The 15,149-nt window shown below is 33.5% G+C and overlaps 1 protein-coding gene across 1 annotated transcript in view; it reads right to left on the reverse strand.

Annotated features, from left to right (window-relative positions):
* SerT (Serotonin transporter) overlaps positions 1–15,149 on the reverse strand; it is a 61,081-nt gene that overhangs the window by 9,625 nt on the left and 36,307 nt on the right. The window contains exons 8-9 of the mRNA XM_089636094.1: positions 2,955–3,155; positions 1,724–1,891 (exon numbers count right to left, since the gene is read on the reverse strand). Of these exons, the coding sequence (XP_089492220.1) occupies positions 1,724–1,891; positions 2,955–3,155 (369 nt within the window). The remainder of the gene's footprint in view (positions 1–1,723; positions 1,892–2,954; positions 3,156–15,149) is intronic.

Below are 15,149 nucleotides of genomic sequence, written 5' to 3' on the forward strand. Positions count from 1 at the left end.
GGACGAAATATTAGTTTTGCAGGCTATAACGAATTAATTCAACGAGTTCCTAAGAAATTATCAATCAAAAGCTGGTCAAACTATTCGTTTTGCAGGCTATAACGAATAAATTAAACGAGTTCCAAGGTATCAGTCAAAAGCTGGACGAAATATTAGTTTTGCAGGCTATTACGAATTAATTCAACGAGTTCCTAAGAAATTATCAATCAAAAGCTGGTCAAACTATTCGTTTTGCAGGCTATAACGAATAAATTAAACGAGTTCCAAGGTATCAGTCAAAAGCTGGACGAAATATTAGTTTTGCAGGCTATTACGAATTAATTCAACGAGTTCCTAAGAAATTATCAATCAAAAGCTGGTCAAACTATTCGTTTTGCAGGCTATAACGAATAAATTAAACGAGTTCCAAGGTATCAGTCAAAAGCTGGACGAAATATTAGTTTTGCAGGCTATAACGAATTAATTCAACGAGTTCCTAAGAAATTATCAATCAAAAGCTGGTCAAACTATTCGTTTTGCAGGCTATAACGAATAAATTAAACGAGTTCCAAGGTATCAGTCAAAAGCTGGACGAAATATTAGTTTTGCAGGCTATTACGAATTAATTCAACGAGTTCCTAAGAAATTATCAATCAAAAGCTGGTCAAACTATTCGTTTTGCAGGCTATAACGAATAAATTAAACGAGTTCCAAGGTATCAGTCAAAAGCTGGACGAAATATTAGTTTTGCAGGCTATAACGAATTAATTCAACGAGTTCCTAAGAAATTATCAATCAAAAGCTGGTCAAACTATTCGTTTTGCAGGCTATAACGAATAAATTAAACGAGTTCCAAGGTATCAGTCAAAAGCTGGACGAAATATTAGTTTTGCAGGCTATTACGAATTAATTCAACGAGTTCCTAAGAAATTATCAATCAAAAGCTGGTCAAACTATTCGTTTTGCAGGCTATAACGAATAAATTAAACGAGTTCCAAGGTATCAGTCAAAAGCTGGACGAAATATTAGTTTTGCAGGCTATTACGAATTAATTCAACGAGTTCCTAAGAAATTATCAATCAAAAGCTGGTCAAACTATTCGTTTTGCAGGCTATAACGAATAAATTAAACGAGTTCCAAGGTATCAGTCAAAAGCTGGACGAAATATTAGTTTTGCAGGCTATTACGAATTAATTCAACGAGTTCCTAAGAAATTATCAATCAAAAGCTGGTCAAACTATTCGTTTTGCAGGCTATAACGAATAAATTAAACGAGTTCCAAGGTATCAGTCAAAAGCTGGACGAAATATTAGTTTTGCAGGCTATTACGAATTAATTCAACGAGTTCCTAAGAAATTATCAATCAAAAGCTGGTCAAACTATTCGTTTTGCAGGCTATAACGAATAAATTAAACGAGTTCCAAGGTATCAGTCAAAAGCTGGACGAAATATTAGTTTTGCAGGCTATAACGAATTAATTCAACGAGTTCCTAAGTATCAAGAAACCTATCAACTCATTCGTTAAGGGCCTGCAATCCCATACGAAAATATGAAAATAATTAACTAAGTTAGTACTAGCATGGCTTCGTGCAAAAACTACGTTAGGTTAGCTTTTTTGACGTAGTAATTCCGAGATGTAATTCTCTTCATGTGTAATTCCGCATAACTTTTTAATTTATCCATCGAGAATTAGAGACATCCAGAATAAGTAAAAAAGGGAGTATTTAGTAAAGTTGTAACTTACGTGTACGAATTTCCCGGGTGTAATGATGAACTTGTAGACGATGTAGAGTGGAATACACATGATGGAAGATGCGGTCAAAACCCAACCCACGGATATGCTCCAATCTGGGTACTTGTATTCACTGCCCAGCATGTCCTCGTAAGAGAGGAGCGAGAAGATGAATATACACTGGAAATAAAAACATAAATTAAAAACCAAGTATTTATTTATTTATTCATGTTCTCCACAAAACGGTTATGCGTCAACATATTACGGAGAAGATAACAAAACTGAGGTAAATGTAAGTATAAAAAGACATGGGGCAATTTTTACTATTTTGTGACATGCGTCAAAAGGTTGCTGAACTGTCTGTAAGTCACGTTAAAAACGTCGATGGTCAGTGAAGAATCGATGGTCAATGCAGTTGATTGGCGCGTTCTGATAGGCAGAAGTCCTCGCTTTCGGAGTATGAAAAAGTGCATGGGATCTTACACGAGAATACTTGTTAGGGACATATAAGTTAACCTCTTTTAATATAAGTGGATTAAGCATAGTTCCAATGATTACATAAAAAATATTTGCCTTAAAGGCGTGCTCCTAAGGTGTTGACATCGAGCATTCCTGTTAAGAACAAGAATGGGTATAGGAATGAATGTGCGTATATTTTTTCATGCATATATAACGCATAAAACTCCTTTGTACTTTTTCTATTTCTAGACATCAAAAATTCATGTTTGTTAGCGTACATCACAAGATTCAATAACACAGTGTTGACAATAATTGAGGCCAGTTACTTTTAAATGTGCTAAAACTGATCTGAAGTTATCGATGTTTTTGTACACATAGCTGAAAATTATTAGCTATTTTTATGACGATTTTCAGCAACTTTTAGCAATGTGAATGGCGTTATTCGAGATTGCTGTACATTATTACATTAATCAAATCGTTCGATTTGTTAAATCGCTTTGATTTTGGTAAATGACTGGCATTCTAAGGCCAAATAACCAACGGTGGGAATTTAGATTTCATAAACGGACGGTTCTGGCGGTCGGGCAATTAAAAAAAAGATAGAAATATCGTATTCGTCCTACTGAAAGCCGCTATCCCATGCAACTAGGGACGTCTGTAGCATGTTTTATATGCTACAGACAGAAATAATGATGTTGGACGAAAATGGGTCCACGCTGTAGAACCAGCACACGCCGGTAACATAACCACACACATAGTATCAAACAATAAGTCAATACGTTACCAGTAAGAAGACAGGGCTGATGTAGTTCCAGCAGACCCGCCAGAAGATGCCGGGCCGGTGGCCGATCATCTGCTCCACGTCGGACGAAAATTGGTCCACGCCGTAGAACCAGCAGACGCCGGCCGCCTCCACGAATACCACGAACAGGATGGCTAGCCCTGGTCCATACACGTTCAGCAGATTCACCAGGTATACGCCACCCTAATTGGTTTGGAAGTTAAAAGAAATATGATAAAATTATATGAAATATACATTTTTTTTATCCTTTATCTTGACGATATGTTTTTTTCTGAAGAACCGCTTCTCTTGCATGGTGAATTCTACGTCATGAAATTCGCACAAATTTTGTATGAAATTTCCAGCTAAAAAAAATAAGAAAAAGTCCATGGTGTTTGTTTCATAATTTGAAATATAAGGAAATGTGAATTTATTAAATGAGTTCAGTTGGGTCAGCATCTGAGGGGCATTTGCGTCTCTAATTAAGCTCATTAATTTAATTTTTGAATACATGTAACAGAACCCCCTAACCTCCATTACCGGACTAATTGGGAATTTACATGGTTCCGGATAACGAAAAATCCATATAACCAATCGGAGGGAAAATATCTACCTATCTGTTATGAATACTTTTGGTTGAAATATAACTTCTTTATTTTTTTGAGAAAATATGCATGGTTTTTTTTTTTTTTTAGAACTACAGGGTTTTCCAATAAGAGGTGTTATTTTGAATAGCCCGCTATTTCGGTAGGTGTTACTTTTGAAGCTGTCATTATTTAACATTTGACAAGTAGAAACTACGCCATTAATAAAAATGGAACCATACACGCTTCAACAACGCATTGAAATTATTAAAATTCACTTGAGTGAATCAAATGCAAATCGTCTTGAGTGATGAGGCCCATTTCCACCTCGGTGGCTTCTTCAACACGCAAAATTGTCGCATATGGGGCTCGGAAAACCCAAGAGTTATTGTTGAAAAGCGTCTCTATCCTCAACGTGTGACTGTTTGGTGCGGTTTATGGTCCGGCGGAGTCATTGGACCTTACTTTTTCGAAAATGAGGCTGGAACAACAGTTAAGGTGAATGGATTGCGCTATCGAGAGATGATTAATGATTTTTTATGGCCGGAATTGGATGGTATTGATCTGGACAGCGTTTACTTTCAACAAGACGGCGCTACGTGCCACACAAGCAACGAAACCATTGATCTTTTACGATTGAATATCAAAATAACACCTCTTCAATAAAAACCCTTTTATCTGTCCTTTTCGAAGCTGCCAAATCTTCTTAATGAGGAGGTTCTACTGTAATGGGATATTTTCACAAACTATGAATACCGTTAAAAATGTGAATAATATTAAAAATTTATTTTTCTGATTCTGATAATTGTACTAAAAATGTGTAATTTTTATATTTATCTATGTATCATCATAATCTTTGATTTAAAAACCGCATATTCCGAAATGGTTCCAACTGGCTACAACGTAATTATGGCATAGAAACCGCTACTGGCTGGTAAGACGGCTATCACCAACGTTACCCGGCGTGATGTCAAGTCCGATGAATTCACGAATAAAAACTTTTTTGGGGCAAATCGAAAATGGAACATTTTAAATAGTTGAAGAATATTTATTCGTCAGCAAAAAAATACCTTCACGATCGTAATTTTTTTCGAGAATAAAAAAAATCTCTGAAAATAGCCTATTATTAAAGTTCCATCTAGCAATTTTCTTGTGTATAATGTCATCACCACGAAGTTAGCAGGCATGGCTTAAAAAGTTGGCTCCAAAACCATTTGACATCAGACATTATCATGGATAATAGAAACAAAGGAGATGGGCCATAAACCATTATTATTATGAAACCACGCGCACAAAGCGCATCGCTACACAGTTCAACCATAATATTAAAAAACGCTTCTACGCACCGGCCCACCGCGCCCCATTGATACTCCGTTTAGTTTAGTCGAAGTTCAACGACAGTCGGCACGATTCCATGCCATATCTCCCCTTGTTTCTATTTTCTATGATTTTAAAATGTATTGTCTTGTCACGGTATATACGCTAACATATTTTGCAGATGGGGAAAACGTTAGAAAATTAGCTTTGAAATTGAACCCAGTGGTCTGGTAAATATAAACGCATATCATGGCCTATACCACAGAAGATATTCAGTGGCCTCCACGAACTCAGCATAAAGCTCGAGTCCACATACTAAAAGGAGGCTAAGAGATTGGAAAAGCTGTTAAAATTACAATTTCAAATCAGCCACCGTCTTTAACCTCTCTGCGTATTAAACCTATTGCAAAGATTCTCCCGATCATCTCTTAGGTAAACTTATACTCGAATATAAACTTTCATAGTATTATTAACATGAAAATCTTGATTTCAGTACTATTACTCTATCTAAAAATAACTTGATTTTAGTGTTTTAACAACGCAATTTAAAAGTATGTGTGCCAAAACTAGTATGAATTTAAAATTAGTAGTTGTGTGAACAGTAGTCGTCGCGTACAAAAAATATTCTCTTATTTAATAAATCAAAACCAAAATTTCCTTCGAAATCATAAGATTTGTAAGTAGGTACTTTAATACCTACGTATTTAAATTCCATAAATATTTATTTTATTTCAAATAAGGAATTATGCAATTAGTTCATGATAATTGTCAATGATAATTCTTTTTTCAAACTTTCGTCAGACCGGTAGGTACCATAATATTGATTATTCCAATTTGACAGCTTTTAGTGACGACGCACATGCAAATACTGATGGGATAAAAATGTAGTATCCAAACAGTCACCATATTGAAACGGAACCGGAACGTTACAAACAAATGTGTAGACAGATGAAATGATAAACGGTCGAGTTAAAAGAGGACTTCGTTACGCTAAGTCAAATATAGATACTTTTCTTATTTTCCACGAGCCTTCTGGAGTCCAGCTATGGTCAAAGGCTTCCCTCAAAATTTTCCAAATTTGTTCATTATCTCTCTTCAAATCGTCAGCAAATTTTGGAACTACAGTAATCAGAAAATCATTTATTATTATTTACGGAAATTAAACATAACGTTAAAATTTATTAATGTTCTTGGAAAATTTTGCCACTAATAAATTTCGTTTTCATATGAACCTGCGAGTCATATTATATGTGCACCATATACATGTTTTTTTTCTGTTTAGGCATATTCTAGAAGTTTCCTTACTGCTTAAAGTCAACAAACAAAGTAGTTGTTTCCTAAACTATTCGAGGTTACGGGGAGTCTACGAAGCTACGATACTACGTTGCTACCAAGTAGAGAGAGGGTGAACTAATTTGCACTTGTTGATCGATGGCCAGTAATAATTTAGCGTAAAAGCAAAAACAATACCAGTTAATGAGAACTTCACTGGCGTTATCGATATGTTTTATGCCCTTAAAGGTACCTGATTAGCACATAGCACATTCCCCATAAAGGGTTATTTTAGCCATATTACCGATTGGAATCTACAGTAAGATACCAAATAGAACATGAGTGTTTAATATACAGGAGATTATTATCGCTTATATGATAACGAAAAAATCCAAAATTTACGCTTATTTATAATATTTTGAGCTTTACTGTAAACAAACCATGTACAGGTAAATTTAATGAGCTGGGCTTTCACGGCAGCGTAATTATAGATTGGATTTACAGGAAGTGCGAGTAGGAAAAATGAGTATTAAAAAAGGCCTGTAACAAAAAAAATAAGTAAACGTCTCATTGATTACTTTTACAAACTCATTTCAAATCAAACTCAAGGGTGAAAACATCACTCAACCCATGGGGGAGAAATCGATCACACTTAAACACTCGATATTTCAGTTATAATAATGAGAAGAAAGTAGAATTACTAATTTGAAAGATGCAAGTTGCAATAATTTGTTTAAGTTAAAACGGGAATCCTTCCTAGTTGGACAGTAAAAAGCATAAAAAAAAGAAAAGTTAAAAACGTGATTTTTTTAATGAATTCACCCGGTTTTGCTGCACGTACATGTTTCTGAATTTTAGCTGCTACGTTCTTATGGTTATTAATTTTCAGTGCAAAAAATAAGTCTAAAATAAAAAATCATTTTAAAATTTTGGAATCCGTTTATTTTTTAATACGATCTGACGGCCGGCATAGTCCAGTGGTAACGCATTGGACTGCCATTCCGAAGGTCGCGGGTTCGAACCCGGCGTGCGCAAATAAATTTTATTTGATTAATTTGTGTTATTTCACAATTAATTAATTAAAATAATATATAGTATGTATAGTATATTTGCGGCACGTTCCAGAGTGGAAGATACTACCAGTATCGCCCTGGTGTAAGACCACCATTCAGAATTGAAACGTTGCTCCAAATGGCTTTAGCCGTGTTTAGTGACTAGATCTGAATAGCCAGGTACTTCCCCACCTTCCTCTTTCCCTTCCCCACTTACCTTCAGCCTCACAACATCCCCCAATTGGGGATGCCATAGTCTCACTGGCTCCAGACGGGAGCAGTTGGGACTTTTGTGAGGTATTCACTATAAAAAAAAAAAAAAAAAAAAAAGAACCACCAAAGAGATAAACATATAAAAAATGTGTTATGGGCGTGTTGGTGTGCCAGGCGTAAGGGAAGTTGCCCTTACCTTGGGTGAAATTTTGTCGAACTTTAAGTATTATAAAGAGGTTATCTCCTGTTTTGTATGAGTTAATAAAAGTAGTCAAAATAATATTTAGATATCTCCAAAAATGACGAAGCTATGAGCTTTAAAAGTGAACTTGGTAAAACGTATGCAATCATGTCTCGTGACGTCACGAGACATGATTCAGTACAATTTATAATTCTATTGGCCGTGCTGGAGTATCGCAACGCGTTACCCGTGATGTCACAAACTTTTCGGCCGGCCGCAATATCAACATTTTGACGGCTTGTATATTCAGTACTGTTGGGTATTTTCTAAAAATTCAAAAAGTCGTGTCCTCATCATGCTATAATTAATATGATAGGTTTATAAAAAATGTGAAATTTCGTTGTAGAAGACAACCTCATTTGAATCGACCCTCTGGGGCGTGGAGGTCGATAAACCTTTTCTGAAATGGTTGCATAAAGTTCTCTTCAAATCGGTAAGTATATCTTCAGTGTTTTTTTAATGATTGAGAGCCGCCGAGAAACGAAAATTCTAAAAAAAACATTCGAGTAAAGCCTAGGTTCGAACCTCTTGAATCTTTCGTAGTTAGCCAAAAATGTCAAATCATAAATAAATTGACTATTCGAATAAATTATCATTAAGGCGATGCCATACGTAGTAATGCAAAATCATGTGTTTTTTGTTTGAAAATTTGGTCGCCTAGAAATGTTTCAGATGCTTTAATTAAATACTGTGAGTAGAATACATCTTGACCTTTGAAATAATCGAGTATTTTTTAGATAAGTTTTTTTATAAGCCCATAAAAAAATAATGTATAAGGCCTATGAAAACTGCTTTAAAGTTCAAAATCTCCTACTTACGAACCCATTTTCGGTTATGATTTTATTGTATAATGTGGCAAATCAAATTATCTATAAAATGATCGAAAAAAAAAAAATATTTATGCCTGAACATCCACAAAATAAAATAAAAGGCAGTTTTAAGCCATGTTTTTTTCCTGCATAAATCAAAACAGGCGGATGGTGTTAAGCGGGAATTTAAACCTTATCGCCATCTACGTAAGGGTTGTTATTGATAGCGGCTCAATATAAAATATTACACGACGTAGTGCATCGCCGCAGTATTTAATTAAAGCATCTGAAATGTTCCTAGAGACCAAATTTTCAAACCAAAAACAAATGATTTTGCATTACCACGTATGGCATCGCCTTATAAATAAAATTCTGAATACGAATAATTTGTCCAGATTTTGTATAAATTAACAATACTTTATTTCGGTTTTCTCCGTGTAGGACGTAGGAGGTCATTATCAATTAACCCTCATCAATAAGAAGTACATATTACGAATCTGATTTAATACCTACCCTTACAGTACAGGTAAATACCCCCGAATTACTGATGAAGAGTGAAGAAGCGAATTGATGGAGCGATCTCTTGATGGAGTGGCGGGAAAACAACAAATGTGGGGGGTGGTTCGGTAGGGGGTGCGAAGGCGGTCGGTTAAGGGTGGTTCATAAACTTAACCTGAGAGAATAATAATGCCATATATCTCCCCACGATCCTCTCGACCGATTGCTGAACCAATGAACTTGACTTCATTTGACTAAATATCTTTAAAAGGGTGATTTAATATATGGGTTGCGATAAATTAATATTATACAATAAAAAGAAAATTAAAAAATGCACAAGAGTCTCTCTGGTGAGGAAAAGCTAAGATTTTACTTTAAAATACACTATGAACATGTAACAATATTTTTGGTACATTTATCGTAAAAAATACATAGGTTACTCGATTTTAAATAATAAAAAATAATGAAATTGTAAATCATTCAAATAGTACGGGAATTACACGAATTTTATCTATATCAAAATAGAAGTAAAACGCTGTTTCGCTTTGATTAGAAGTTCTAATTAGAACTAAATTTTCTCTAGCAAAATATATATTTATGATGAGTATTGCCAATTTATTAAGAATCTCTTCAAATTATTGGTAATCCGGTTAAAACTGGATTGCAGGCCTTAATGAATGAATTAACAGGTTTCCTGATAAACTTAATACCTATGTATTGTCACGAGATTTTTATGAAAAATGTCACGTGTTCATGAAAATTTGGATATTTTCGCATTTCATCATTATATATTATCAAGGCAAATGACGCCAGTTTTAAATCAGAGAAAAATCGTATTGTTAACACAAAAGTATTGTATAATAAGTGTACAAAAGTAGAAGAGGCCAACATTATGGAGGTGTCCGGAAAAAGGGGAGTTCATGAATATAACATGAGACGAAGTGTATATCTTCAATCTCGGAATACATTACAAGCACTTTCTGCTCTTAGGTGGTGGCTAGCTCAAAGAACTGAGAAGGTTCTAGACATGGAGGAATCTAATACAATATACCTTCAGTCATGCTCAATCATTCTACGTTAACTCGTTCATTTTATTTCAAAATTAGATATGGTCGTTTTTATGCTCTTCAAACATTAACCGTTTCAAACGTTAGCCATTGATGGTACTTATAAGGAGACAAGTGTGGCAGAATCATTAAAATCCTATTATAAACGTGATTGGAATCCATTTCCCAATAGAATATTAGTACATCAGATATATCGGAACACGTGTTCAAGCAGGTGCGCTTTTTCTGATAATGACGAAATGCTACAGTATGAGAATTTTTATGAACACGTCCTAATAACATATTCATGTTTCGCCGACAGTTTGTTAGGAAACCTGTCAATTCATTCTTTAAAGGCCTGCAGCCCGTTTTTGATAGAAATAAGAATGATTTAATAAATTAGCAATATTTTATATCCAAATTTTCTCCGTGTAACTACCTATTATTCAAAATAGGCTCGATGGTTTTAAAATGGCGTTTACGGCATTATTTAAACAATCCACTCCCAGTCCTCGCACTGTATAAATAAATCGATGGAAATGTGTTGTGGGCGTGTCCGTGTGCCCGTAGAGTTCGAAATGTCTTATCAGTTTCCTTCTAAATCGAAAACGAATAGGGGAATGTTACAATATGCCATTGTGAAGGAAGTGAGGAAGTGAAAAAATAAAAATAAAATAAAATACGCTGGGAAGAATCTGGCTTTCCAAATTTGGTCACAAGTTATACCTACATAGACATATCTTGCACAGTTCCGATTCCAACTGGGGTACTCTAACTAGGTCATTAGTTCTGTCCACACGTAACCTGCACAACGTGCTGAGCCGCTGCCACCCAACAAAATGGCAAAACAAAGTGTAAGAAGCTTCCCATCAATTAACATCAAATTATTTATTATCCTGTATGCTAGATCTCGTAGCTAAGCGCATTTTGGGGTCGTCGTGTGAACCACCCAGCAACCACGAGCAAATATGTAATAAAAACAACATGTAGAATGTATTTAGAGCTTCCTTCAATATGTAAGAAAAATACATATGTGCCACGTGTGAGTTTAATGTTAAATAAAAAAGAAAATGATTTAAATATTCACAGAAAGTATTTTCCACTTTATATAAACGTTTAAAATACATTAAAATCGTAAAATGCCTCGTTTATATTATCGGACCAACTGCCTCCGGCTCAACGCTCCAAAGAGCATACATCACGAAAACCAACATTGTATATTTATTTCAAATTATTTACATACAGATAACATGTATGTATAAAACATATTTTTGCCTTTAGATAATACTAGCGCAGACCCTTGAAAAATCACGGGATTATTAAATGTTCTTGTAGGATTGATAATAAATTGCGTGTTAGCTAATAAGCGCAGATACTTGAAAAATCAAGAAATCTGACTTTACCTGTCAATATTAAACTGAAGAAATTTAACAAAAAAATGTCGATTTAAAATATATAATTAAAATATTTTTTTAGTAAAATAATATAATATTATAAGGATGTACTTTATCTTTTTTTTAAATTTAATTGTAATCTAATTTACTAATAGTATTTTTTGGTTTTTGTTATTGTTATAGCTGTTTCGGCTTTCAAGTCAATTTTCAAACTGTGGTTTTAACCACGTTTAGACGACTAATTTATATGATTATATTCTATTTTTATTTAAACGTGGTTATAACCACAGTTTGAAAATGGCCTTGAAAGCCGAAACATCTGTAACAATAACAAAAACCAAAAAAATGCTTTTACAGAACTTAATAATTATATTATTAAATTTGATTTTAATTAAATTAGAAAAATGGAGTTCTACGAATTAAACACAAAAACAATAAATAAAAAAAATATACTTTATAGCTTGTTTGAATTCTCGTTCCAATATTATAAATGAAAATTGAAATTATTTCGTTTTTAAAGTATTATAATATAGGAAGGTACTTATCGCTTGCCTGAATTGTTGACCCAATCGGTTCCAATTTTGAAAATGCTACTTAAATTCGAAAAAAATACTAGTCAGACTCAACAGACATTAGTATGTTTGATGATACCTCCATTCAAATCGTTTTATACCTCGAAGAGCAAAATAACTTTCTAAAGCCAGCTCAAAACAATCTTCTATGCACTTTGTCAATCTTTAATAGAGTATGGTATCATAGCATGGGGAGGAGCAAACGCTGCTGCCATTGATCCAATATCTAAAGCTCAGAAACTTATAATAAAGATTATCCTCAAACTACCAATCACAAGCAGTTCGGATGAAATCTTTAGGAAAATCTGTGTTATGGACATTAGGCAACTTTATGCCAAAAACATACTAGCATACTTCTTCAAACACAAAACTACTTTTGACAATATCCAAACTGCTCGTGATACTAGAACCAAACAACATAATTTCTTACAAATCCCTTTCGCTAAAACAACTTTTGGTCAGAGATATTTTAGATCTTTTGCAACAAAGCTATATAATGCTCTCCCACTAGCCATTAGACTGAACGTTTTTTTTTTAAAATATAAAACAGACATCAAGTCTTGGATCATCAGCCAAGACAGATCCAAGATCAAAAATTTTATAAAAATCCCCTCATAATTATGTACTCCAACTAGATGCTGATTAACCAATTTATCATTTATTATTATTATTTATTATTTTTTATCATTTTCACAATGTAATAAAATATTATATGTATCAAAAAATATGTAAACATTAATTTATGTATTAAATGCGTCTGTCTCGACACAGGTTTATCCTAGTGAGACAGATATCGAAAAAAAACCTGAAAAAAAACTTTATATTGATAATAAAAAAAAAAAAAAAAAATAAATAAAAAATTGAATCTGTGGTGGAATTTCAATTTTATGAGTTTATGACTTAAAAACCTTAAACCGAACCGAACAGGTAACAAAAAAAATCTTGGAAGCGAAAATTAACCCACTTTCCAACGTCCGATCGAAAAATAGACTCGTTGTCGATGACATTGTCTACTTTTCGAGTTTCGGCTTTAAAGGCCATTTTCAAACTGTGGTTTTAACCACGTTTAGACGACTAATTTATATGATTATATTCTATTTTATTTAAACGTGGTCATAACAAAGTCTATCAAATTTTATTGGAAATAACGCTTACACACGCGGACATACACACATTTTTCTGAAATTGGATGACATTACAGCAGTTAATATACAAAATAAATGTAGGTCCTACCCAATCGGAATTTTGTTCCCTGGTTCCTGGAGAGGAAGGTTAAGTCCTCAGTCAAAAATCAAGATTTTTTTTACTGGTTTTTATTTATTGTAGATATGTTATATTATTGAAAATTGTAGAAGCAAGAAAGTTAAACTGTGACTGGGCCATTGAGGTTTTGGTATTGGAATAATGTAGTTGTATTGGTCGGAACATTTATAAGGATTTTATATTTAGTACCTACTTTGAAGTCCTTACGTAAAATAGGTGCAAACTTATTTTGAATGTCTTTTGTTCTTTTAATGAACTGTTTTGTGTAGCTCTGGAAACACACGGTTGGGTTCGAACTCGATTTTTAATTCGTAGTGAAATTCCAATGTATAAAAAAAGCTTTATGACTAATTTCCACTATTTTGTTTACGACCGGACCCTGCAACAGGTTGAAACCGGTCAGATCAAAAATAAACTAATGGAATTAAGTTATAAAAATTATTAAATAATATCATAGCTCTTAATGGTATTTCTAACTACGTATTTCTATTGACTGAAATGTTTGCTTTAGTAAGGCTTGCAGTAAACTGTAGATTTGTTCGTTACGAATGAACGATTTATCGACAGCTGTTTGAAATATATGAAAATTGCAAAGGCGGGAAAATGAAAAACTAAAATACTCAGAAAGTGTTTTTTCTTCCCGTAACTGACAAGACTAATCTTTAGTCACTATTTTGAGAAAACTTAAGAATGAAACTTGTTATTGATTTTATTTAATAATTTTGCCTTAAGGCGATGCACTACGTCTTGTAATATTTTAAATCGAGCCGCTATCAATAACAGCCCTTATGTAGATGGCGATAAAGTTTAAATTCCCGCTTAATACCATCCGCCTGTTTTGATTTATGCAAAAAAAAACATGGCCAAAATTTATTTGTGGATAGATCAGGCATAAATATTAAATCATTTTATAAATAACTTAATTTTCCACACTATACAATAAAACCATAACCGAAAATGGGTTCGTAAGTAGGAGATTTTGAACTTTTAAGCAGTTTTCATAGGCCTTATACATAATTTTTTTCTGGGCTTATAAAAAGACTTATCTAAAAAATACTCGATTATTTCAATGGCCAAGATGTATTCTACTCGCAGTATTTAATTAAAGCATCTGAAACGTTTCTAGGCGACCAAATTTTCAAACCAAAAACACATGATTTTGCATTACTACATAGTGCATCGCCTTAAAAGCTATTTTGTTATATTTTTTTAACTGATTAAATGTGCAGGCCTTTGGTTCTATGAATGTCTTGAAACAAGGGAACCCCTATTAAAAATATAAGGAATATACACCGTGCTCATATCGTGAAGCTTTGGGGAGTCAATTCATGAAAAACTTTTTCCATTAGTGCCAATTAAAAACGTTATGAAAAATCTTGTGAAAAAAACCGTGGTTTACAAATACTTATTACTTATCATTTCTTCCCGCTCGATCAGCTGTTCTCTTGGAGGAATAATATGTAAGCTATTTAAGATTTGAAATGTGAGGGTGGCCATTTTGTTTTCCGAACAGGTGAATTATTAGCAAAAGTAAAGCAATGATTACACTGGACATTTTTAATGACTATTTTTTTTTAATTACTCAGAGCGAAATCGATCTTTGCCCTCACGATCAATTAACAGGCTTTATTAATAAATCATCCATTTAAGAGTTTTTTTATCGATATGTCTTTATAATAAATCATGAAAATATAAAGAATTTTCGTTGTAATGCAAAAATATTCGGATTTTCATGGACGCGTGTTCCGACATAATGATAATGTATTCGTAATCTATTAAAAGTTTATCATGAAACATGGTAATTCATTAGTAAGGCCTGCAATTCGTTTTAACCGGATTATCAATCATTTGAAGAGATTCTTAATAAATAAGCAATAGTCATTTATCTCCGTGTATGATTACTTTGTTTAACTAACTTTATCAGGATTTTTTTTAGA

Source organism: Hesperophylax consimilis, chromosome 10 (genome assembly GCF_061612785.1).
Source record: "Hesperophylax consimilis isolate HC1 chromosome 10, BYU_Hcon_1.0, whole genome shotgun sequence".
In the NCBI taxonomy this organism is placed as follows: domain Eukaryota; kingdom Metazoa; phylum Arthropoda; class Insecta; order Trichoptera; family Limnephilidae; genus Hesperophylax; species Hesperophylax consimilis.